Source organism: Nicotiana tomentosiformis, chromosome 1 (assembly GCF_000390325.3).
Source record: "Nicotiana tomentosiformis chromosome 1, ASM39032v3, whole genome shotgun sequence".
NCBI lineage: Eukaryota > Viridiplantae > Streptophyta > Magnoliopsida > Solanales > Solanaceae > Nicotiana > Nicotiana tomentosiformis.
This window is the reverse complement of record NC_090812.1, coordinates 153,299,916-153,327,280: the sequence shown is the minus strand read 5'-3', so window position 1 is coordinate 153,327,280 and position 27,365 is coordinate 153,299,916. Positions and strand designations below refer to the sequence as shown.

General features: G+C 37.5%; 2 protein-coding genes and 1 non-coding gene across 3 annotated transcripts; all 3 read right to left on the bottom strand.

Moving 5' to 3' along the window:
• Positions 1-1,550: 1,550 nt before the first annotated feature.
• LOC138891626 (uncharacterized) lies at positions 1,551-4,975 on the bottom strand. The gene is made up of 5 exons (XM_070175251.1): positions 4,871-4,975; positions 4,524-4,759; positions 3,930-4,304; positions 3,102-3,247; positions 1,551-2,062 (listed from the first exon to the last, which is right to left on the bottom strand). Exons 1-5 carry the CDS (start codon positions 4,973-4,975, stop codon positions 1,551-1,553), a joined length of 1,374 nt encoding a protein of 457 aa, XP_070031352.1.
• Positions 4,976-20,737: 15,762 nt separating this feature from the next.
• Positions 20,738-25,242, bottom strand: LOC104121579 (mannan endo-1,4-beta-mannosidase 4-like). The gene is made up of 5 exons (XM_009633605.1): positions 24,907-25,242; positions 23,360-23,554; positions 22,896-23,018; positions 22,062-22,258; positions 20,738-21,116 (listed from the first exon to the last, which is right to left on the bottom strand). Exons 1-5 carry the CDS (start codon positions 25,240-25,242, stop codon positions 20,738-20,740), a joined length of 1,230 nt encoding a protein of 409 aa, XP_009631900.1.
• On the bottom strand, positions 23,163-23,264 carry LOC117273739 (U6 spliceosomal RNA). Its single transcript, XR_004503762.1, has one exon. It is a non-coding gene; the product is annotated as a U6 spliceosomal RNA (small nuclear RNA).
• Positions 25,243-27,365: the final 2,123 nt, after the last annotated feature.

The window sequence follows — 27,365 nt, the reverse complement described above, 5'->3', positions numbered from 1 at the left end:
CAAAATTCTAACTCTCTGATGACAGGGAATTGGTTGTTTTGCGGCCGCACTCAGTTTTCTGCGGTTCGCACAATTTTCTTTGTGGCCGCACTTGAGAGTCACCAAATTGACAATTCTCTGATCATAGGGATTAAGCTGTTTAGCTGCCACAATGGGATTTCTGTGGTCCGCATATTTTTCATTGCGGCCATAGAACCATGCCTCACTATAGTGCCCTAATCTTTAACTTCTGCTGGCCGTACAATTTCTTGTGCGGCCGCAAATTCCAACAATTATAAACAGAAGGTCGTATTTCACCTAGGGCTTCAAAATTTTGCACAATTGTGACATGGAAACAACATCTAAGCATGAAACCCAATTTACCCATTCCCCATAGAGCATTTACTAGTCTACCCACTACATATTTATCCCACATAGTTATTCAAATAGATTCAATCAGACAAATGGTCAAAAATTTCACTGAAAATCTAAAAATTAAAAGAAATTAATCAAGATGATTATGCATACCAGATATGAATTTTGTGCAATAGATGAGTGATCAGCAGTTTTTAGGCTTATGAGTAGCTAATTTAACACGAAATTTCAAATTTTGCACTTTGTGAGCTTAAAGAGGGAAAAAGGAAACAATGCCCTAGCTTCTGCTAGTTATAGTGAACGGGTTTTGGCAAGGGAGGAGAGCATGAGTGTGGCCGCACAATTCCCATTGTGGTCCGCACTCTGTTAACTGAGGACCCATTTGCCTTAGCATTTTGCGGTCCGCAGAATTAGTCGTGCGGCTGCAAGTTTTGTTGCGGACCGTAGAATTCGTGTCGTGGCTGCAGATCGACCATTTCTCTGACGGACCAACTTCTAAGAGTTGGCATTTTCCACCTTCAATTTGTATGGTCCGAAATGTATTTGTGTGGCCGCAGAGAACCTTCTGCTGTAACAACCAAAATTGTGATGTCCGCACAATACACTTGCGGTCCGCAATACTTTCCACACTTAGCCAATTTTCTTGGCACAATTCCTATAAAGTACACTCATCCGTGCAACACACTTCAAATCCAGTTAGCACAAAAATAACACCTATCTACCAAGAAGGAAAGAAAAGAAAAAGAAACATGGGTTGCTTACCAAGAAGCGCCTGATTTAACGTCGCGGCACGACGCAGATTACCGTCATTTGAAATGAATCACCGCCACAACGTGGACATCATCAACCTTTCCCAAATAGTTCTTCACCTGGTGACCATTGACTTGGAATACTTCACTGTTTTTGTTCTTCAATTCCAATGCACCAAAAGGTGTCACACCCACAATTTCAGAGGGACCACTCCATTTAGATTTCAGCTTTCTGGGAAACATCCTCAACCGTGAGTTGAATAACAACACCAGATTGCCCACCTTGAACTCTTTGTTCCGAATGTATTTGTCATGAAGGTACTTCATCTTATCTTTGTACAAGGACGAACTTGCGTAGGCATGGTACCAAAACTCTTCCAATTCATTCAAATGTTCAACCCTCAAGTTAGCGGCTGCATCCCAATCAAGATTCAACTTCTTTAGAGCTCACATGGCTTTGTGCTCAAGTTTCACCGGAAGATGAAAATCATTGCCAAACATCAACCGGTATGGAGATATCCCGATAGAAGTTTTAAAAGCAGTCCGATAAGCCCATAATGTATCATCAAGATTCTTTGACCAATCCGCCCGGTTAGCATTCACTGTTTTGGACAAGATACTCTTTATCTCCCGATTGGAGACTTTCACTTGAGCGCTAGCTTGTGGATGATAGGGAGTCGTAACTTTATGAGTGACACCATACTTTCTAAGCAAAGTGTTAAAAGCCTTGTTGCAAAAGTGCAACCCCCCATCGCTTATGATAGCCCGTGGAGTACCGAACCTTGCAAAAATATTCTTCTTCAAGAACGCTACCACAATTATCGCTTTATTGTTGGGTAGGGAAATGGCCTCAACCCATTTAGACACATAATCAACCATGACCAAGATGTAGGTGTTTCCACAAGAATTCACAAAAGGACCCATGAAGTCAATACCCCACACATCAAAGATATCAATCTCTAAAATGGTAGTGAGAGACATTTCATTCTTCTTAGAGATTCCACCGTCCCGTTGACATTCATCACATCATTTCACCACATCACTTGCATCTTTATGAAGAGTGGGCCAATAGAAACCGCAACTTAGCACTTTGGCCACCGTTCTTGCTACGCCATGGTGACCACCATAAGGCGAAGAATGGCAAGCCTCAAGAATATCACTTTGCTCTTCTTCTGGTACACATCTTCTAATTACCCAATCCGTGCAAATCCGGAAAAGGTATGGCTCATCTTAATAATAATCTTGACAATCCCGTTTGAGCTTCTTTCTTTGATTTGAAGAGAACTCATCCGGGATGATTCCACTCACAAGGAAGTTTTCTAGATCCGTGAACCATGGTATCTCCTTCATTGAGATAGCCAAGAGTTTCTCATCGGGGAAGGAGTCATTGATTTCAAGGCCATCATGCGGCCTCCCCTCCTCCTCCAAATGAGACAAGTGGTCGGCCACTTGATTTTCACTCCCTTTTCGATCTTGGATGTCATTATCAAACTCTTGCAACAATAACACCCATCTCATCAACAGAGCTTTTGAATCTTTCTTGCTCATAAGATAGCAAAGTACCGCATGATATGTATGAACAATAACCTTTGCACCCATCAAGTGCAGGCGAAACTTCTCAATTGCGAACATAATGGCAAGGAGCTCTTTTTGGGAATCATTCATGGTCTTACTAGCATTGTAGACTGGATGAAAAATCTTGTTGATGCCTTGACCCAAAACAGCCCCAACCGCTACGTCACTAGCATCGCACATGAGCTCAAAAGGGATACTCCAATGAGGAGTGGTTGTCAACTTTAACTTTAGCAATTCAAAGGCTCTCATGCAATCATCATTAAAGTGAAACTTCATATCTTTCTCTAAGAGCTTGCACAATGGGTTCACCACTTTAGAAAAATGCTTGATGAAGCGCCGATAAAACCCCGCGTAACCTAAGAAACTCCGCACGCCTTTTACCGAAGTCGGAGGTGGAAGTTTAGAAATTACCTCAATCTTTACCTTGTAGACTTCTATGCCATTCTTTGAGATCTTGTGGCCAAGGACAATGCGTTCCTCGACCAAATGAATCCCCAACCACTGAGAAGTCATCCATGAAATATTCAAGGTAGTACTCTACCATGTCCGTGAAGATCTCCATCATACACCTTTGAAAAGTCATCGGTGCATTACATAAACCAAATGGCATCCGCTTGAAGGCGAAAGTACCATAGGGACATGTAAAAGTTGTTTTCTCTTGATCCTCCGGAGCAATAAGTATTTGGTTGTAGCCTGAATATCCATCTAGAAAGCAATAGAAAGCACGGCCGGCCAACCTATCAAGCATTTGGTCAAGGAAGGGAAGTGGAAAATGATCCTTCTTTGTGACTTTGCTTAGCTTACGATAGTCCATACACACTCTCCACCAGATCACTGTTCTTGTGGGAATTAACTCATTCTTGTCTTTGGTGACCACCGTCATGCCCCCCTTATTTGGGATACATTGTACTGGAGAAGTCCACGAACTATCGTAAATGGGGTATACAACCCCGACATCTAATCACTTGATAATCTCCTTTTTGACCACGGCTTGCATAACCTCATTTAGTCTCCTTTGATGTTCAATATATGATTTGGCATCTTCTTCCAAGTTAATCTTGTGCATGCAAAATGCGGGGCTTATTCCCCGAATATCCGCCAAAGTCCACCCAATAGCCTTCTTCCTCTTATGTAGCACGGCCAATGTAGAGTCAACCTGCACGTTAGTCAAACAAGAGGAAAGAATTACCGGTAAAGTAGAATAAAGGGCCAAGAAATTCATACCGAAGATGTGGAGGAAATGGCTTTAACTCCAAGGTAGGAGGCTCTTCAATTGAAGGCTTTGTAGGAGGAGTTTTCCTATTTTCAAGATTTAAGGAAAGTTTCCGGGGTGCATAGTTGTACGACCCCATCCCATGAAGAGAGTTCACATATTCCATGAAGCCATCCATCTTGTCATCATTAAAGTTGAGCAAGACAGCCTCTAACATATCACCCATATTAATCGTGGCATTTGTGTCATCAACAATCACATCGGTCACCAAGTCCACGAAAGAACATACTTCATTGCTATTTGGTTGCATCATAGATTTGCACACATGGAGTACCACCTTTTCATCACCCACCCGGAAAATGAGCTCTCCGGCTTCCACATCAACAAGAGCCTTCCCCGTAGCAAGGAAAGGTCTTCCAAGAATAATTGGCACCTCATAGTCCACTTCATAATCAAGAATGACAAAATCTGTCGGAAGAATGAATTTATCAACACGAACCAATACATCTTCAATCACTCCCAACTGTCTCTTCATGGTATGATCGTCCATTTGTAATCTCATAGATATGGGTCTTGGTTACCCAATTTCCAAAGTCTTGGAAAACAGGATAGGGCATCAAATTGATACTTACCCCAAGATCACAAAGAGCTTTAGCAAACTCGACACTCCCAATGGTATAAGGGATTGTGAAAGCACCGGAATCTTCAAATTTAGGACCATAGAATGTATAATTGCACTCACTTGATGAGTGACTTTGATAGTTTCAAAATTCATCGACCGCTTCTTTGTCACCAAATCTTTCATAAACTTTGCATAACCGGGCATTTGTTTCAAAGCTTCAACTAAAGGCACATTTATGGAGAGACTCTACATCATGTCAATGAAATTTTTGAATTGATTCTCGCCATTTTGTTTGGCAAGCCTTTAAGGATACGGAGGAGGAGGCTTAGGCAATGGTGCCCTATCTTTTTGCACTACCGGTTCCAGCATGTCAATAACATGATCCCTAGATTGGTTCACTTCCTCTTGAGTCTCTTCCACATTGTCATCAATATCAATCCAAACTTCATCATTTGATTGCATCACATTGCTCGGGATCCCTTCTTCTTGTACCACTTACTCATCATTCACAAGTTGCCTTTGACTTGAGGTGGGTGCATTCCCACCTTTTCCACTTCTTGTAGTGATAGCCATGGCATGCCCCGTGTTGTTCCCACCCTTTGGGTTCACCACTGTGTCACTGGGTAGTGCCCCCTTAGGACAAGAATTTAGAGCTTTAGAGATTTGCCCCATTTGCACTTCTAAGTTGCAGATCGATTTGTTGTGTGAGGCAAGTTGGGCATCATAATCGGCATTCTTCTCCATTATTTGCTTGAACATGTTCTCAATACATCCCATTTCATTATTGAAAGAACTAGGACCATGGGAAGGACAAGAAGGCGGGTTGCTTGGTTGTTGATACATCAGGGGACTTTGAGAACTCGACCCCTGATTTCATTGATTGTTACTCCAACCGCCTTGATTGTTGCCTCCCAAATTACGGTGGTTATTGTTGTTATGCCAATTTTATTGATTATTGTTACCACTCCAATTTCCTTGATTGATGTTGTTATTCCAATTGCTTTGATTGTTTTCACCACTCCAATTACCTTGGTTATGAGAATTCCAATTTCTTTGATTGTGTTGAAGTCTCCATTGTTGTTGGCTTGGGCCTTGGAAGTTATTTCTTTGTCCTTGAAAGTTGTTCACATATTGGACCTCTTATTCTTGGTCATTATAAGAGTCATCTTGATCAAACTACTATCTTCTTGCACAAAATTGCCCATTCTTTGTTGCGCTTGTGGACCCTTTGTTCTCAGTTTGTTAACCATCATATTTACTTCCTCCAATGCATTGACTTGCCTCGGGTTTTGCACTTGTTGAAGTTGAGCCTTTGCCAATTGGTTCATGGTGGTGGTCCATTCGACTATGGCTTACCCATGGTCATGCAATTCTTTATGAAGGTGAATCACATTGGGATCACCTTGTAGAACATTAGCCCGGGTTTGCCACGCTGATGACGTATCCGCCATCTCATCCAAAATATCACACGCCTCCGCATAGGGCGTAGTCATGAAGTTCCCACCGGCAAGTTGATTCACTACATATTGGTTGAGTGTACTGATCCCCAATAGGAAGGTTTGTTGAATCATGTTCTCCGTCATATCGTTGTTGGGACACTCTTTCACCATTGTTCTATACCGTTCCCATATCTCGTGTAGTGGTTCATTGGGCTCTTGTTTGAATGCTAGAATTTTATCCCGAAGTATAGCCATGTGCCCGGGAGAGAAGTACTTAGAAATAAATTTCTATGCCATCTCATCCCAAGTATGAATGGAATGGTTTGGAAAACGTTCCAACCAATATAAAGTTTTCCCCCGTAGAGAGAAGGGAAAAAGCCTTAGCCTTAAAGCATCTTCGGAGGCATTTGTTTGTTTACTCCCCCAACACGTATCTACGAGCCCATTCAAATGTTTGTATGCATTTTGACCCGGAGAACCGGTGAAGAACCCTCGTTGCTCAAGCAAGGTTAGCATCACGTTGGTTATTTGAAAGTTTCCCGCCCTAATACGGGGAGGGACGATTGAATATTCATATCCTTTATTCGAAAACACCCCATGTAGAGCCACTCGTGGTGGAGGTGGGGGTGGAGCGGGCACATTGTCCTGAGGCACTCGACCTTGTCTAATCGCTTGAGGTTCAAGAGGAACGTCATCCATTTGACCATCCTCAATGTCCACATATCCCAAAGCAATGTTTTCGAGCTCATTGTTTTCCATGGTTGCACTTACAATTTCTTAACACGTTAGTTTGACGAGCTAAAAACACAACACAAAATTATGCTCGCTAGTCGAATATAGTATAAAAAATATCGTATCAATAAGGATTAGAGTTAAACAGTGTTTTTATAGTTTATAGCTTTATTGCTATTCAAGATGATCAACAATTTAGATTTGTGTGAATTAAAATTATCATTAACTAAAAGCCTAATTATTGGCTAATGCCAATTGCAACAAGAGTAAGCAAGAAGATATCAAGGGGGGAAAATAGAGGTTGACTGGATAGGTGTAAGATACATGTTTGGGAATTAACTCTAGTTGATTTACTTCTAAGGTTCAAGTGAGTCTCTCGAATTCACTCAATTATAGTTAACCATTCAGTTGAAACTCCTCTCTCGATTAAGTCTCAACCTCGCAATATAAACTAAGTTAAGATCAGTGAAAATATGTAGGAATTCGTAGTGGAGTAGTCTTTAGGAGAACCTCTTTCGATTATAATTCTAACTAGGTCTAAACATCAATTCAACTAGCCTCTTTCGATTACTAATAAGAATCAATGAATTCAACCAACAAGATAATGCAAAACATCACAAATTATGCCTCTTTCGATTACATAAAGATGTGAATATATATGCAATAATAAAAATACCCAAAACGATTCAATACATAAAAACTAGATTTAATATCAACAAAAAATTCTCAAAACACCCAATCCATCAATCGCTAAAGAGAACTACTCCATATATATGGAGTAATTCATCACAAATATAAAGAAAAGCATTAAATGATCCAAACTCTTGTCTTGAGTGAGGATTAAATGATGAATCCCTTGTGCTTTCGCTTCTCCACCTTCTCTCTAGCCTCATTATGTCTTAGATGTGTCAAAAGTCCTCAAAATAACATTTTTCATGTATTTATACCAAGTAGGGTCGGGCTCGAACGAAATTACCCTTTCCTAGACGAAATAGGAAAACTTGCAAACTTATTGCTTTTCATGTGTCGCACTGTGCGTAGCAGGGTGCGTAGCATTAGTGCTTTTTCCTGACAGACTCCAAAAATCCAGTCTCTGAAGTTTGACATTTTCTGATAGATTTGTACATTGATGCGTCGCATTGTGCGTCGCCCAGTGTGCCGCACCAATGCATTTTTCAGCAGATTATTCTTCCTTGAATTTTGATGCCCAAAAGCGATCCTCGACCCACGAACACGATTCCGGCTTATTCCTTTGGGCTTTTGCTCAGACTTCAAAGCTCCAATTAGTTCAAATTAGTTCTATAACATCTACATAGCTCGGAATCACTCCTACAAGCATAAAATACATAATTAGTGCAAACCACTAGCAATTAACGTTCAAACTCAATTAAAGTACAGTAAATTAAAATGTAATAAGCAACTAAAACACAAGATTATAGGCTACCATCAACACCCCACACTTAAACCATTGCTCGTCCTCGAGCAATCACACCATACTTTATATAGACACAACCTTACTAAGAAACTCTCCTAACTTATTACAACAAGAATATTTAAAATAGACTAAGCACAATAGTGTAACATCTTCACCTCAAGAATTGACTCAAAAGCACCATGCATTATTTACAACCCACTCACTTACTCTAATATAGAGGTCAACAACATTGCCTTTCCTTCATGAATCAAGTGCCTTCACAATAATAGAGAGTAGTTCCACACATAATAAAAATTAAGAATAATTAGGAACTTAAGATAGAAAGAATTCACTCACTCTCAGAAACAACATCCATATGCCAACATTCACTACAATAATAGTAACCCAACAAAGAGTTGGGATCGAATCCACAAGGAGTTTATATAGGAGTTAGGAGTATATATTCTAGTAGGTGAGTTTGAAATATCTTAATTTACACTTTCACAAATTGGTTTTGTTTCTATTTCTATTTTTAAAACTAAGACTTCAAAGTTAAGAAATAAAACTAAGGTAATTGTTGTTGTTGTTTTTCAAGTTTGTAAAACGCCTAAGGCTATGACCATCACCTAGGTGTTTGCCTAATAGGATATATACCTTAATGCTTGTTTTGTTGATTGTGGTGTATGATAGTTATCAACTCTCAATTACCCACTCAATACCTCTCGGTCAAAGAGTGATTTTGCCCAATTTGGCTTTCTCAAGTCCAAATGGGTATTGCACAAAATGGATGATAAAATCTCAAGTCGGGTTATTACTATCTCTAGGTTGAACCCTATAATTGGGTTAATCAATCTCTCGATTGACCTAATTTCTTATTAGCTAAGTTTTCCTAGACTAAGTCTCTCTTTTTCAAGTAGAGACTAAGTCAAATAGGTATGAATTAATATATGCAACCATTATATCCACAAATTAAAGTATGAACACGGCTAAATAATAAATACTCAATCATAAACAAACACTTAATTAGATACCCATAAGGTTTATACACTAGGGTTGGGTCAGAACCCTAGTAAACGTCTAGATACTCATGCTTGAAATTGAAGAAATAGAAGAAGAAAAACTCATATTATAAAGTCAAAAATAATAAAATCTATGTTAAAATATTCCAAAAGCAAAGAAAAATGGCTACAGGACTTGCTGATGTCAAAAGTTGACCTAATTTTATGAAACTCGTCTATTTATACCAGACTGGAAATTTTGGATAAAAATGCCCCTCAGAGGTTCTGTGGCCGCATAATTCCATGCGCGGTCCACAAAAATCTTCATCTTGCAGGAGCTGGGATTCTACGGCCGCACAATTCTCCACTGCGACCACGAGGCATTGTTTCTATGGTCCGCAGATTTATCACTGCGGCCGCAACCTGGTCTTCTGCAGTCCGCATCTTTACTTCTGCGGCCACACAATTCTTATGTGTCCGCATTCTTGAGGGACTTGGGCTTTGAAAATTTGCACACCCTCTGAAGTTCATCTCTAGTTCTTGATTTGCGGCCGCATAATTCCTGTGCGGTCCGCAGTTTGCTAGGAAACCCTATTGGTATTTGCTTCATTGTTTGCGGCCGCAGATGGAATTTTGCGGTCTGCATTTTGCAAGCCATCATGCCTTTTATTGCCTTGTGTTTTGATTACTCCTTTTTGAGTTGGATTTCATCTCGGGAGTCCAAATTCCAACATTCTTGCAATTTTACACATTTTATCAGTTTCAGGAACACAATTAAATGCTTTTAGACTAAAACAAAAGCTAAAAGACGCTAATAAGTAGTCAAAATCCCCACTTATCAATTACTTCTTTGGGTGTTATTGTGCTAATGTGGCTTGTGTCTTTCAGCCCGTTTGGGCGGTAAAATTTAGAGTTGAGCAGAGTGGATGACTCTCGAGAGGGTTATAATGGATTCAAAATGTACATGTGGCCATTAATTTTTTTTTCAAATTTTGTATATCATTAGAATCGGTTATTTATATTGGACGGTGTCGAGACTCGTGGTATTTCTATGTCATTACGGATTTTTACATTTCGATATCAGGAAGGTGGAGGAAAAGATCTTTAGACTCACAGAAGGTCTCTTCAAAATGGGTATCTCGGTTGTGGTACTTTTGGGGTACTTAATAGGGAATACATCGGCTTATGGGCCTTAGGGCGTGCAGTCTTATTTTAGGATCTCACGGGTTGAGTTTTGGTTAAAGATCGTGGTGTTCGGGCAATAAGAAGTGTCACCTTGAGTGTAATTCAGAAGGAACTCAGAGAAATAGTACAACTTGATAGTAGGTTGGATTAGCAAGGTAATAGATACGATTTGTTCCTTGGGGTACTTATGATGTGGTGAGTCTCTACAGGTGTTTCGTGGTGATGCTCGTATGTTTTGGTGACTTGCGTGGCATGGTTGAGTTAGAGGGACTCAGTTCTCATGGTTGGGTTATGGGCAAATGTATTTCAAAGTGTTCTCAATGGTTTCTACCACAATTCAAGGTGTATATTCCTGTTGGCATGGGGAGCGTGTTGCATGTTGTGAGTTTCTCCTGGATGAGATCAATGGAAGGTTCCTGGCTAATTGAGTATGTATTTATGCTGGACTCAGAGTTGATTATGAGATTCTCGTACTTTTCATATGATGGCATGATAACAGTGGTGTGTTGTGTAGGATCGAGATTTGTATGTGCAAGGTCACGGTTCAGTTTTGAAGGGGAGGTCATGAATTCTTAGGCAACATGGATGGTTTTCGAGGTTTAGATGAATGCTATAAATATTTGGTATTGCCTGAGGAGAGTGTACATTTTAGAAGGTGTACTGCGTTTTGACTTACGGATGCTTTATTGATATTGCGGTACTTGCCTGGTTGATCGGCTGCTGATATTCAGATTTTGTTATGTGGCACGAAAGAATTTTAGAAGCATTCCTCGTGGGATGGTCGTGTATGAGAGATGTGTTAGACATTCAGGTGGTGGAGTTGGGATAAGATATGGTGATTCGTGGGTTCTACGGAATTGGAGGCCAGGAGTTCTCAGAAGCGGATTGATTCGTGGTTGTGGACTGTGAAAACGTGGCCAAAGCTAGCCAGATGATAATATATGTTATGGTTAGGTCATTGTGGACTTTCGGAGAATTATTTATCTATTTGTGGATGACCAGAGTTGATTTGGGGCCATTGGTAGGCCCGATAAGGATGTGTATTCTACACCGGGTTGGATTGGTCGGCTCCGTACTGCTATTGTTGGGGGATATTCCATTCGGTTAAAGTGGAGCTTATTCGTTCTTTGATATGATCTATGTGTTACTTTTTTATGCCACGATGGATTTGGATTTGTTGGTTATATGCACACATAGTGCGGTCCTATTTGAGCCTTATAGCGGAATTCTAACAGAATGGTTATTGGGGTTTGGAATGGTCGATTGCGCTTTGGTTATGGCCATTGTACGGTTATGATGTGTGGTGTTGTTTTCTCCTCGGTGGTTGCGTTCAGGCACTTTTGGTACTAGGCATAAAATTACGCGCGGTTGTTGGTTTTGGGCATGGTAGCTGGAAGTATTTCATATAGACCAGTGTTTGGATGGGGTCACGCATTGCAACTGGGATACGTCGGGATATGATCCTTTGTTTTAGATTCGTGTGTTTTGGTTCTACTATGTATGATGGGTTTGTAGCATTGCGGTTTTTGTGGTACTTGTTGAAGTTGCGGGATGGTTCTCTCGTTTGAGTCATTTTCTATGTTTGAGTACACTTGAATTGTTGCGTATTAGTGCACAGATTGCATGTTTTATTGCCCCGGGTAGTGTTTGTGTTGCATGTCAGTAGAGTAGCTTGTATTTGATAAGATGAGGTCGCTAGGCCTTGAATGAGTGTTATCTGATTTGACTGTGGTATATTTGAAAGGATAATGTCACTGATCAGCTTAGAAATTAGCTATAATTCTTGTCTAAGGAGAGAAAGCTCCATGACTAGTTGATCTGATAAGTGGTTATGAGATTCCGCGTGTTTTTTTTCATTATCAGCAGTGTATGAAGGTTTTGGAAAGGGGTTTTGTTTGATATGAGGTTCAATACTGGTACCAGGTTGGTTTGAGTAGTTACTATGGTCGGGAATGATGCTGCGAGTTGTGTAGTATGTTATGTGATTATATCCGGGGTTATGGTTATGACTTGATACAATTTGTTTAGACTTATACAGTGTGTAGAGGTGAGATGCGGGTCTCGTAAGAAATTCTGGATATTGGAAAGTGGATTCTGTAGTTTAAGGGCTAAAGTTGAAGTAATGATCTTTAGTATGTTGTGTTGTCGGGCCTACTTAAAATAGAGTGACATGGGATCACCCTCGGGTAGGTGCATGGTAAGGTTACACGGCGGTTTGAGGGGTTGGCACAACTCTAGGCACGTTCGAAGACGAACGTATGCTTAAGAGGGGGAGAATGTAATGACCCGACCGGTCATTTTGAGTATTTATGCTCTTTTCAACTGTTTGAAGTCTTGAATAGCTTCATATAAAGTATTATGACCAGTGTGTATTGTCAGATTTGGTTTTCAGGTATTTCAGGATTAGTTCGGATGAAGGAAATTCATGTTGGAAGCTTAAATGAAAAGGGTTGATCGGAGTTTGGCTTTTGTACAAACGACTACGGAATGGAGTTTTGATGGTTCCGATAGCTCCGTATGGTAATTTTAGACTTAGGAGTGCGTCCGAATATTTCGTTGGAAATTCGTAGTTGATTTTGGCTTGAAATGGTGAAAGTTGGAAATGGAAAGTTTGGAAGTTTGACCGGGAGTTGACTTTATTGATATCAGGGTCAGAATCCAGTTCTTGAAATTTTGATAGGTTCGTTATGTCATTTGGGACTTGTGTGCAAAATTTGGGTTTATTCCTGGTTGATTTGATATGTTTCGGCGTGAGTTTTGGAAGTTGAAAGTTCAAAGTTCATTCTAGTTCAAATTGAGGTGTGATTCATCACTTTGATATTTTTATATGTTATTTGATACCTCGAATAGGTCCGTGTTATGTTATGGAACTTGTTCTTATATTCGGACGGGGTCCCGAGTGACCTGGGTGAGTTTCGGACTAGGTTTAGATCATTTTCGTTTCATGTTGCATCATTGTAGGTATGCTGGTTCTAGTGTTTCTGCATCTGCTGAAGAATGGGCGCAGATATGAGTCCACAGATGCAGATAGTTGATCGCAGAAGCGCAAGTAGGCTTGGCTGGGGAAGCAGAAATTGGAGCACATTTGCGGCCCCGCAGAAGCAAGGGCCTTGGGCGCATAAGTGAGAAGGAGCGCCGAAGTGCGTTTGGCTTTGTACCTGTGGCTATGCAGAAGTGGATGGAGATCCGCAGGTGCGAGGAGTCGATTGGCTAGTGGAGTCCGCAGAAGCGGAGCTCATGTCGCATAAGCGACGCCGCAGAAGCGGATCTTGTGTCCGCAGAAGCGGAATGACTGGGCAGAAGCTTTAAATCGAGGGTTTGGTCATTTTATTCATATTTTGAGACGTGGGACTCGGATTGAGGCGATTTTGGAGGAAACTTTCATCACAAGGATTGGGGTAAGTGTTCTAAACTCGGTTTTTATCATATATCGATATTTTATCTTCATTTTGGTAATTGAATTATGGGCTTTAAAGAGAAAATTGGGTATTTTAGCCTAAAGTCTCATAGAGTGAGTTTTTGAGTTTTGAATGTCGTCTTAGAGTCGGATTTGAGTGAAACTAGTGTGGTTGGACTCGTAATTGAATGAGTTGTCGGATTTTGTGAGTTTCATCGGGTTCCGAGGTGTGGTCCCGGGTTGGGATTTTGGGTAGATTTTGGGGTTTTGATTAAGATTCGACCTTTATCAATTGGAATTGTTTCCTTGGGCTTTATTTGATGTATTTGAGTTTCTTTTGGCTAGATTCGAGCCATTCGGAGGTCGGTACGTGCGGGACGGCATTTTGGAGCATCGCTTGCCTTGGTTGGTATTGGAATTGGCTTATTTGAGGTAAGTAACACTTCTAAACTTAGTGTTGAGGGTATGAAACCCTGAATTTCATGTTATGTGATTGCTGTTGAGACGACACACATGCTAGGTAAAGGGTGTGTGGGGGTGCGCCATGTGAATTGTAACTCCGTTCTTTATGTGTTGCTGTGTATTTACCTGAACTTATCTGTAATCATGAAATCTCTACGTACTAGAGTTATTGAGCTGTGATCCATGTTAGAAACCATGTCTAGGCTACATGCTTATTCTGTTGGGAACCACTGAAGTCATTATTGTTGTTGAGTTATTTGCTTACATTGAAATTTCATACTCAGTCATGTTCATTCACTGCATAACATATCTCAGTCTCTGTTGTTATTTATTGATACATCATATCATCATTTTGGACTAGTTTCATGACATAGTGAGCCCGAGAGACTGCAACGATTGATGACTGAGTAAGGTAGAAGGCCTGATTGTGAGGTTATTGATACTATAGCACGTGAGTTATCGCGGATCCAGATATTGCTATCATGGCACGTGAGTTGTTCGTGCAGCACGTGAGTTGTCCGTGCAGATCCAGATATTGATACTATAGCACGTGAGTTGTCCGTGCATCACGTGAGTTGTCCTTGCAAATTATAGCGCTTGGATGGAAGGAGCCCCTCCAGAGTCTGCACACACCCCTAGTGAGCACATGTACCTACTGAGTGCGAGTGCGAGTGCCGAGTGATTGGGAGGAATGAGTGGATTGATACTCTGAGAGTATGCATATGGTTGTTCACTATGTTGTACTGCATTGACATGCACACTTGACATACAAGCATAAAGGCGCATATTTTTCCTCATGATGTGCGGTATGATGTCATTCATGACTTCTCACATACATTGACATGTAGGCATATAGATGTACTTTTCCTCATACCATTTGATAATAAAATATTTCCCCGTTGAAAAGTTTTGGAAGGAAAAATCACGATTTTAAAAACTTACTCATATTTTGGTGTTTTCGGTAAAAGATTTGGGTTTTCACTTTTATACTTGAAAAGCATGTCTATTTTCTGGAACTGTGAACGAGCTGAACATTTTGTTTTTGAGTTATTTCCTGTACCACTTTTGTTAAATTGTTATGAGCTGTTGTTGGCTATTGGTGTTGGACTTTGACATGTGTTCCAGCTCATCACTACTTTCAACCTAAGGTTAGGTTTGTTACTTATTGAGTACATGGGGTCGGTTGTACTCATACTACACTTCTGCATCTTGCGTGCAAATGTTGGATGTTGATGTTGCTGTGATCAAAAGGAATTGGATTTGAAGATGTACCTGAGTTCCGGTTGTAGCTTCCTCTTGTTCATGGTAGCCTTAGATTTTTAAAAAATCTGTTTATGTACATTTCGGACAGAGGATGTATTTATTTCATACCAGCTTTGTAAATTCTAATCTTAAAAGCGCATGATTTGTACTACCGGTCCTTGAGAAGTTATTGTATAAAAGCAGTTGTAATTTCATTTCTTTTCATAATAAATCTCAATTAAATTGGTTAGTTATTAATTGGCTTACCTGACGGGTTGGGTTAGGTTCCATCACAACTAGGTGGATTTTGGGTCGTGACACCAATATTTCTCAAGTGGGAATGGATTCTTTCATTGGCCTTATGAGTGAACTAGTTGACCCAACTTTCAACATACCTGAAGATTTCTTTAAGGCTAAAAGATTGGTTTCTAAGTTAGGACTCTCGTCTATGAGAATCGATTGTTGTGAAGATGGTTGTATGTTGTATTATAAGGGTTATGCAGATTTGTAAAGTTGTAAATTTTGTGAAAAACCTGGTTTTAAGCGGGTTTCTAGCGGGAAGAAGGTTGATGTGAAGTTGATGCATTACTTACCTCTTATTCCTAGATTAAAGAGGTTGTACACATCGATGAGTACACGAGGCACGACTTAGAGGGTCGGTTCAATGCAGGTGGATGTATCCATTAGAGAGGTAATGATCAAACCTTGATTTATTCTTGTAATTTTCTTTAACATTATCGTCTAATATGACAATGTGCAGGACTATCGGCAAGTGTAAACGATTTGTTAAATAGAGGAATAGGATTGAAGGATCCATATGCGAAGCCTATCTTGCAAAGGAAACTGCCCATTTTTTTTCTTACTACTTCGACAGTCATGTGCCATGTGTTAGAAATAGGTCCAATCAGCACAATGTCATGATTGAGATTGATCTATTATATCCACCAATGTCCATATTCAATCAACCAGGCCGAGGTCCTAAAGATCGAACAAAAAGGGGCCTTAGCAAATCAACTTCAAATTATGTGTTGCTAAATTGTCCAGAAGTTCAACCCTTTCTTAAGTAAGTGTTGATGTAAGATTAATTTATATGGACTACTATTTAATTTGGTTGATGCAACTAACAAAATTTTCAATGTGTCGCTCAGTGACTTGTGAGTCAATTTGGCCATGATGTTGTATATTCTAAATTTGAGGCATGATTTAAAGAGTGTGTAAGTGCATCGTACATACTTTCTCACATGTGAATATACATACTTGGTCACTTGTGAATATACTTGCTCACTTGTGATTTATTTAACACTACATATAGGCCAATAATCCAAACAACAGTGTTAATCAATTTTTGAAAGATATATCTTGGGGACCTACACCTACGGTTACAACTATGTCTAAGTATTTTGTGAATGGTTACAAATTTCACACTGAGGAATACTCCGAGTATAAAAAAAATCAATAATAGTAGGGTGTGTGTCAAAGGTGGTGAAGGTAACCAGGATGGAGAAAATGATTATTATGGTGTGATCAAAGAGATTCTAGAATTATCATATTCAGGTTGGCCAAATAAGAAGATCATACTTTTCCGATGCAAGTGGTTTGACCCAACACCTATTATTCGCCCTCCCAGTATTATTCTTACCCATAGGGCTATACCCTGTTTCCTCCACATGATCCTGCATATAGTTACATTGGTCCATCGAGTCACCAGTCACATGGCCATGTGGTGATACGCCCGTCATATGCTCCATTTGCTTCACCACCAGCTCAATCACATCCATCTAGATTTCAGCCAGCCGGATCACAAAAGGGGTCTGGATCGCAGCAGGGGTCTAGATCGCAGTAGGGGTGTGGATCGCAATCATCTTCATTAGCGAACCCCGTCTCTCTCTCCACGGAGTTCGTGTCCTAGCATTTCTAGACTTAGCCTTCGGGATAGTAGCGCCGAGCTAGATGCCTCCCCTTCTACGCACGCTTCAGGTTCATCAGAGGAAGATGATCCAGAGGAAGTATAGTATGATTGTTATCATAGGATGATCATAAGGCCTGAGGGCAATGAGGAAGATTTATTTATTACTTCTTTGTTTTTGCTAAATTATAATAGCTAGTTTTTTTTATTTAATGTAATTGCTATGTTACAGGTTCATACCTAATCATCAGACTACAAAGATAATCACTGAAGCTCTTGCTGGTTGTATGATGCACCCTATGCGACCTGGAGTGACTTTCCACCGGAGCTCGTGGAGCACATTTTCAACCAATTTAAGGTTTTAATACAATTCTTATCTATTTAATCATTATTATTATCAATATTTTCATCTAACGTTACACACTTCATTTACAGACCAAGTGTGCCTGGGAGGACTGGCATAACAATAGACTAAGCTCCTTCTATTGTGCTCGGAAGAAGAGCGAGAAGTATTCATGGGTTCTACCGCACACATGGGAGGATCTACTGAGGCAGTGGACCACTGAGAAGTTCAAGAAGAAGAGTGAACATGGAAAAAGGCTCGAGCATCTGAGAAGGGTAGCTCCTTACAATGTGTGGGTGCAAGGAGCATGGGGACTGCGAGGAGACTACTGGTAATTCATTAAATTATTTAATTCTATATATATTAAACTATATTTATATATTTTAATTTAGTTAACATGTTTTATTATATTTGTAGGAAAAAAAAATTATGGGAGGAAGATGACTCATGATGAGTTCTTCATGGAGACTCACATCCGGAAGAAGAAGGCACCGACAGATCCAACTATATGGGTCGAGGACCAGACGGAGACTACATATGTAAGTTTCATAACTACTATAACTTGAAATTAATATTTATAATATCATATAGTTAATAATTTTCTATTTTCTAAATAAAGGGTCTCTACAAGATTAATGTGGAGGAGTACACTCAGAGCTTGCCACCGAATGAGCAAGGCGAACGACCACCCGTTTCAGACGAAGAAGCGCAAAAGATATGGTTGGATGTTGTCGGTGGTCCTAAAAAGGGGATAGCATACGGTCTTTCAGAGAGATCATTTCGGCGCTACATGGCTGGATTGCAAGGAATAAGGACTTCCGCCCAAGGCGAGGCAATTGATAAGTCGACTATCTTGTCTATGGAGAAGAAGATCGCAAAGCTGACAGCAAATCTTGAAGAGACAAAGGTTAGAGAACAAAAGAGAGATAAACAATTTGATACCCTTCAAGTTCAGCTAAAAAAGAGGGACCAACAATTTAATCTCCTTCAAGGTTAGCTGGCCAATCTTCTTGCTAGTGGTGCTTTCCCTATTCCCCGGTCTCATGAGCCTTCCCCAGATGCTAGTCCTTCTCATCGTGATCCTTCGAACCATGCCGACGATGAAGCTTTTAGTAGTGAAAATGGAGGTGATGCAATACAAAACACTCATTGAATGATGTTTGAACTTTTAACTTGTGAAACATTTTATTGTTGGGTATGATGTTTTGTTAATATAGTTTAGTAGAGATGGAGATGATGTTTTGTTAATAATATAGTTTTGATAGTTGTTATTGTTGTTGTTATTGTTGTTGATATTGGTTGAATGGCAGCAATTGGTTGTTGGCAAGGTGGTGCAGTTATGAAACAACTGTATTCTGCCAAAACAATACCAGACAACCGACCGCCTACCAACCGAAGTCGGTCGGAACATTTCATTTGAATTTCCCAGAAATTCAAAGTTATTGACCAACGTCGGTCGGAATTTTTAAATTTAAATATTAAATATTTTAACAATTCCGACCGACTGTGGTCAGAATTTTTAATTTTACGTTTTAAATATTTTAATCATTCCGACCGAAATCGGTCGGAATTGAACAATTTTTAAAAAAATTAATAATTAAAGTTCTGACCGACTTTGGTCGCTAATTTAAAAATAATTTAAAATTATTTTTAAAAATATCGACTGAAGTCGGTCGGTATGGTTATTTTGTGTCAGATAATTTGGTCAAAGTGCATTGACAAATATCGACCGATTTCAGTGGGTAATATCGACCGAAGGCGGTCGCTCCCCTATTGCGACCATTCTTTTTTCGATTAGTTGAAATCAGTTGGTAATCGGTCGGTTTTTATTCGATTCCGACCGATTTTGGTCGGTTTTTATGGACGATATTTGACCGTTTTTTAGTAGTGTATATACGTGAGGAATTTTAGACGTTGTAGGTAGTTTTAATTTGATATAGCGGATACTGAGATGTATATCTAACTCTGAATATACTAGCCTTTTGCTCACATATATAGGACCCCAAAACACTTGTGCCAATATTTCCCATGACATAATTAAAGACGGATTCAGGATTTAAATCTTATAGGTTCAACTTTTAAAGTTTTTAGCATTTAACCTATTATATTTTTAAAGTTATGGGTCATATCTACTATTTTTGTAATTTTAATGAATTTTTACACATAAATTTTTACTCCGCGTAAAAAATTATGAATTCAGTTGAACCCGGTGATACTACGCTACATCCGCCACTGAACATGATAGTTCAAGCGAGTGCCAATGGAAATCCATTAGGCAGCAATGGTTTAAGATCATGGTTTCCATTTGCACAAACCGAATTGTGAAAATGCAGAAATCTTGATGAAAAAGTTTGTCAACTTCTTTAATCAACCAAGCTGATAAACATTTAAGATATATTTCGTTATTTCTAGTTTTCTATCATGGGTTATGCCGATTTCTCGTGACAAGCGTGTATTACGTGTGTGTCTTAGTTTTTTTAAATCCTTTTCTTCATTAATCATTCGGTTAATTCAGATTCGTATCGAGTAGGCTTATTATGAGGTTAAAACTTTCCCTATATACTAAGAAGTTCTTCATTCTCAGCGTCCAAACTCAAGACCTCTACTTAAAGATGGATGATGGTATATGTTACATGTGTATTGCCATTGTTTCAACTAAACATTGTATGTTAAAGTCACGTACTTTAATACTTCTTCTGTAACAAAAAGAAAATACTTCTTTTGTTTTTTTCATATAGTATTTTTCTTTTTAATATGTTTCATAAAGATTGACATCATTCTGTAAACTCTTTTAACTTTAAATTTTTAATTTTACCCTTAATAAATTATGCTTATAACTTGTTCAAGACTAAAATTCTAAAGCTACTTTTACCATAAGTTTTTCTTTCTTAAATATTATACTCGGTAAAACATTATCATACAAAATGAAATAGAAAGAATATATGTCTAAAATAACATGTCATTCACACATCTAAAAGTCACATATTAGCACAAGATAATCCTTTTTAATGTCTAAAATGATATAGAGATTATAAAGCTATCTTTGATCAAGATGGTCAAAGCTAGAAAAATTACAATAACTTTGATACTTGAATGAATTAAAACATTACAATTTTAATCTATTTGTATAATCTAATAGTTTAGAGAGCCTTAGAGATTGTAAAGCTATAACTCTATCAGTTGATGGGCTGACTTGCAAGACCACTGCATAACTATCACCAAAACTATCCATTTCTTGGGCCAAAAGTTGCCAAAAAAGCCCACCACCACATGGGCCTCCATATTTGGCACAATTAAAAATAGTTCCATATATTTTTCCAAAATAATTGTCTCTCATTGTAACATTATACCCTGGGGTACTTGAAGATTTGCCAAATTCTGCAATAAGTAAAGGTTTTTTCAATAATTTGGAGTCATCTATATGGGCTTGGATCCATTGTGAAGCCCATTTATCTTGGTCCTCTGGGCTTGTACCTGGTTGTAGCCTGCAGCCCAAAAGGTTAGACGATTTTTACACAAATAGCCGGTCGAATTCATTATTTATTTTTTCTAGTCAGTATATATAAATTATACAATGATTATACACATATAATATATAAATTATACACAAATTATATATCCACTGGCTATTTTAAGTTTAAGCCTGGGATTGTTAGTAGCCGCACTGGTCCAAAATCAACAGAGCACGGTTAAGGGTACAAACTAAGGTAAGTTAATAATTAAATGCGCTAGCTAAATATACAAAATACATTGGTTATGTATAAAATATGTACATTATATATTAATATATAAAAATATATATTTATCGACTATTATTTTTTAGATCGGTTATATTGTGTAGTTATACCTTTGAAAAGATAAATTGCTCAACAACTGTTCTTTTATGTAGTCTCGAAAGTCAAAATCAATGGATGTTGACTTAAAATTAATCATATTGTTCATTCATGATTTGACTTTTAAATTGATATGATTGAGTTTCAAAAACTAACAAAAAAAGAAAAGAAAAGATAAAGTAAAAATGGTTGAGAAAAATGGAGTACAACTCGGAGTCTTTTCCGTTTAAATAAGATACATAAATTTAAAGAGTTTAACTTTTATAAATTGAGTTTATACGATAAAAGATAACTAAATGATACAATCCATAAATAGAGGATTAGTAATAATAACCTAGAAACATAAATCATGTCCTTGCTACAATAGGTTAAATCATACTGATCGCGTAAATATTCGTTAAATCCATATATAAATAACCTTAGCCAAATTGTTAATAAGGTCGATTGACAAAAGCAAAAATAATTTTTTAAAACAATGACAATAATAATTACATCTCAACCTCAAATAAGTTGAGGGTCGATTATATGAATCTACACTGGTCATATTTTTTAATTTATAATGTATATATATATGAAAAATAGGGGATTAGAGATTACCATTGATCAGGGTAGATATGAATTGTGGTAAAATCAATTCCCCAAATTTGATTGTTGGAGATGAAATTAGTCCCAAGTTCCAGATAATTAGGGTTGTACTGCTTCTTGTTATCCCCATAAAATCCTTCAAGACCAATTTCTAAGAGATGATTTTTATCTATTGATTTAAGATATGCTGCCATTTCTGTGATCCAGTTCTGCAAAAATATAATTCCAAGAAAAAAAGAATGTTATTTAATACTTCAAAGAAAATAGTAAAATTAATAGACGATACGAAGTGGAAACCCTACAAAACGAGAGTAAAAACCTTGTGTGTCTAAGAAGAAAAATAACATCGAGTTAGGTAAGATGTAGATCGAGAGCAATAAGCAAGAAGAGTGATTATTTCGTTTTGGAAGGAAAAAAAGCATCTCAAATAAGTTATGATGTACAATTGCCTGTGATCAAAGGCGCATTCAGGATTTTAATTTTTGGAAAATTCTCAGAGAATTCTCCAGTCGTTATCCTTCGGGTGCGCACTGGGTAACCTGGTCACTGTGCAATAGCTCGCAAACCACACATGAGATGTAAATCGCACTAGGCAAGCTCGATGCGATGAACTCTGACTGAGGAGTCTACTGGTGAGGGGAATCGATCCCATGTCCTTTATATAGAAAACCAATCACCCAACCAACTTAATTAACCATCACGGGCCGAAATTTTAATTTAGGACCCAATAACTTAAACGGAATCTCGAACTCATACACTTCAAATCTTGATTCCACTTCTGATCAATATTAATATCTATTTATATTTTAGTTCAAATTTTTTGCCATGTTAAGAAGGAGAAAAGACCTGAATAGTTTTTCCAGAGAGGTCAGATGGGCAACGAGCCTCATTCATTAGTTCCCATGCAAGAATTGTTGGATCATCTTTATATGCCACTTTTGTTATTGTGTTCACTCTTGTAAGCACAACCTGCAAAAATAATATAAGTAAAAATATATCGATATAAACTTAAGAAAAAAATATAAAAATAAATCACAGTAAATAGCAATAAGAACCATATTAATTACTACTATTTTATTCCATAATAGATAAATATATTGGAAAATCATAATAAAAAAATTGGACTATTTCTTGATTTATACACGTCATTTTTTCGCAGGGGTTATGCTAATTTTATATGCATCCATTCCATTTACCATACCAAATAGATATATGAATAAAAATGTAATAATATCATACAAAATAAATAAATAAAGCATTTGATTAAGTTAAAATGTGAAAAAAAAAAAAGAATTTTTTTTTTTATATACCTTGACATGATTTTTGTAGAATCCTTTAACCATAGGGTTAGTGAAGAAGTCATCTTCACTTGTTAATTGCTGTCCTCTTTCCTGTGCCCATTCTACGTATTGTTTTTTTCCTCCTAAAATATCCCAGTTGTTAACTAACCCAAGAATCAAGCGAATTCCATATTTTTGGGCTTCTGATATTACAAAATCCAATCCCTGATAAGCAAAAAATAAAAATCAAAAAATCAAAAAAGGAAATATAACACAAATATCGAGTAAAGGCAATATAACACAACATCAAGTATATGTATCTTTACCAGTTAACTAATTTCTAAACTTTAGAGTAGATCCTAAAAAAATACTACTTAATCATGATTTTATCTTGAATTGACATTTTTGGCTCAACTTATTCGAGTTTTGTTGAGGGAGTAACTCCACTTTTTATCTTAAAGTGGTTAAAGTATGCAAGACTTTCTTACTTTTCGCGTAGGATTAGATCCACAAATTAACTTGAGGTCGATGGTTTATTGTGTATTTAATTTTCAATAGAAGCGCGTAATAATTTTAGTTTTAATGAAGCTCATAATTAAGGAAATAAATGGCTTGAGAATAAAATTAATAAATTGCTTTGACTCCTTTAATTTTGATTATCATAAATCATAATGAACAAAATGGTAGAAGTAGAATCAGATTTAGGAGAGAGTTTCTATTTCTGCTGAATAAATGAGATTCTATTAGATATGAATTTTCAGAATAAAATTAAAACATGCGATTACAAGCATATAACAAAAATCAAAATCAGGAAAGCATTATCTAATGATATAAATACATAGTAGTTCCTTTCTCCGTTAATTCACTCATTTTTCAAAGAGTAAGTATAAGTTGAATTTGGAAAAGGATTAAACAAAAATAAAAGTTTTAAATCTTAAAAAACCAATTCTATAACAAAAAAATCCCAAGAGAAGGCTTGGCTGCATATTAAATTCAAATTTGAGCAGAAAAAACCTTCATACAGATCATTTCTTCTGACTCTTTTTCAAATTCAATTTTTATACACCGTGATTCATCAATTTCTCTTGGTTAAAGAATAGTATAAAATAAAAAGCTCAAATAATTTCTTTCAACTCTTTTTCATTGGATTTGGTTTTAAACTTAGCGCACGTGAAAAGAAAGCAACAAAAACGAAGAGAAAATCAAAGGGCAAAGATCACTTTTAGCACGCGGCCTAAACTATTTATATTCGATAGTCGTAAAAGTATATAATCTGTTTATATTTTTTGTATAACACACACACATATCGGCTATTATGAACGAGCCTTGTCTACGAAGGAGAGCGACCTCATCTTGCTTGCTTACGGCGAAGCTTCTAGCTCTAAATAATTGAAATTCTGGTATGACCGACTACACAGTATCATTCCCCAAAATCAAATATTTAGCGGAATTGAAAAGAAGGCAAAAGAACAAAGAGAAAATCAAATGGCAAAAATCACTTTTAGCACGAGGCCGAAACTATTTATATATATTAAGAGCGGCTATACATTATTATTTTCCCAAAATCAAATACTTACCTCAAACATTTGCTCATTGTAAACACCAGGCGAAGACTGTAAGGGTCTAGAACCGCCATCAGTAAAAGCCCAAGTTCTAGCAACATTCATACCATATTTAGAAGCTTGTTGAAATGTTGTTGTAACCTTATTCCTTGTTGATGGATCAGAAGCCATATACATTAGCCAATAAGCATTAAAACCATTTAAATAAAATGGCTTTCCTTCTAGTGCAAAATGAGTTCCATCTGTATAAACATAACTAGGGTTTGAAAAAGCTTTAATTGATTTGTGAAATTTATCTAAAAATAGTGTCAAAATTATAGCTATCAAAATAGAGATGAATGAGTTATTCATCAACATTTTTAAAAATAATTTGAAGGAATAAATAATAGAGGAAAAGGAAGAAAATGGTTTATGCTTCGTATACTACTGATTTCTTGATGTGTTTATATAGGTGAGAAAAAAAAACAATTTAAAAAGTTTAATTAGTAGTGATGACTGATGAGGAATCTAACTCAGTAATTACTCAAATACAGATATGATTTATCTCTATAATGTGAGATTGTTAGAATCAGGCACTTGCTATTACAGAGTCATACTTAATGAATAACAAATTGCTAGAATAACATTTAGTACCGTTATTAATTTAGTTTGACCAATTTTATGAGTCACTTTAAACGTTAGTTTAAAGATGTGTGTTTCTCAACTCGCATAAAATTTATTTTTATACTTCATTCGTTTACTTTTACTTGTCCACTTTGATTTTTTTGTGCCCCTTAAGAAATAATAATTGTAGTATGTATTTTACCTTATAACCCCTAATAATGATAGCGTTTCAAAAAGTCTTGAAAAATAATTTTGAAAATAAGTAATTAACGATAAGGGAAAAACAATAAAAAAATTATCATTTTCTTGATTTGCTAAAATGAAATAGTGTCAAAATTAAGCTAAGGTTTGAAGAAGCTCTAATTGGCTTTTGAAATTTATCTAGGAATAGTGTCAAAATTATAGCTATCCAAATGGAGACGAATGAGTTATTCATCAACATTTTTTATAAAATAATGTGAAGGAATAAATAATAGAGGAAAAGGAAGAAAATGATTTATGCTTGGTATATTACTGATTTTTTTGATGTGTTTATATAGATGAGAAAAAAAATTAAAAAGTTTAATTAGTAGTGATTAGGAATTAACTCATTAATTACTCAAATATAGATATGATTTATCTACATAATGTGAGATTGTTAGAATCAGTCACTTGCTATTATATCGTTGATTGGGTCATAATTAATGAATAACAAATTATTAGAATATTATTTAGTAGCGTTATTAATTTAGTTTGACCAATTTTATGAGTCACTTTAAACTTTACTCCCTTCGGTCTACTTTAATTGATTTATATGGTGGTTACGCGAATTGCCGGGGTATTTAGTTTTGGTTTCGGGGTGAGTGATGGAGTGAAATAGGACACATAGTCCTTAGTTTGAGAGTTTAAGTCTTGGGAGTTGACTATAGGTGGACTTGTATGAAGACGACTCTGAAATAAAATTTTGACGGTTCCAATAGTTCCTATGGTGATGTTGGTCATAAGATAGTGTGCTGATCGATATTGATTTGGAGGTCCGTAGGTCATTTCAGCGTTAATTGGCAAAAGTTAAAAATTGGTGAAATTTTGGAAAGTTTGACTGGGGGTGGACTTTTTGATATCGGGGTCAAATTTTGATTCCAAAAGTTAGAATAGGTCTCTAATGTCATTTAGGACTTGTGTGCAAAATTTAAGGTTAATCGTACTTGATTTGATAGGTTTCGGTATCAGATGTGGAAGTTAGAAGTTCAAAAGTTCATTAGGCTTGAATCGATGAACAATTCATGGTTTTAATATTGTTTGATCTTATTTGAAGCCTCGAATAAGTTCGAATGATGTTCTAGGACTTGTTGGTTTCGGGTGTGATTCGGATCGTGATCGAATCATATTTTGGACTTGTGCAATTGCTGAAGCTCCCAACTTCTAGTGTCATCGCACCTGCGGTGGGAATGGCCGCAGGTGCGGACTCGTGTAAGGGAGCTTTAAGTCGCAGATGTGAAGCTGGCCTTGCCCAGTAGTGGTCGCAGAAGCGGGAAAACTATCCGCAGAAGCTCCTTCGCTTTTGCGATGGCAGGTGCGCAGAAGCGCCAGTGGTCGCAGGTGCAACATTGTATCCGCAGGAGCGGGCTCGCAGGTGCGAGCCATTGACCGTAGAAGTGGAACCCCTGGACTTAAGTGTTTTCCACACCCACGATGATATTTCTGCAAGTGCGATGTCTTTGAAGTGCTTCTTGGGCCGCATATACGGAAAGTGCTGGGAAGAGAGGTTATAATCTAGGGTTCCGTGATTTTTTTCATTTTGAACATTTAAAGCTCGGGATTAGGCGATTTTTGTGAGGGATTTCAAAGGAATTCTTGAGGTTAGTCACTTGTGGTTATTGTTACTCAATAAT

Bases quoted from the DNA above. Each gene is read 5' to 3' on its own strand.
- LOC138891626 (XM_070175251.1), bottom strand. From the start codon at position 4,975: ATGCAATCAAATGATGAAGTTTGGATTGATATTGATGACAATGTGGAA. The intron at 4,305-4,523 runs GTAAGTATCAAT...TATTCTTGGAAG, and splicing joins AAGCTCTTTGTGATCTTGGG to ACCTTTCCTTGCTACGGGGA. The intron at 2,063-3,101 runs GTAAAGATTGAG...CTACCATTTTAG, and splicing joins ATGGCATAGAAGTCTACAAG to AGATTGATATCTTTGATGTG.
- LOC104121579 (XM_009633605.1), bottom strand. From the start codon at position 25,242: ATGAATAACTCATTCATCTCTATTTTGATAGCTATAATTTTGACACTA. The intron at 23,555-24,906 runs GTAAGTATTTGA...TTTGCTTATCAG, and splicing joins ACAATGAGCAAATGTTTGAG to GGATTGGATTTTGTAATATC. The intron at 23,019-23,359 runs GTATATAAAAAA...TTATTTTTGCAG, and splicing joins TCTACAAAAATCATGTCAAG to GTTGTGCTTACAAGAGTGAA.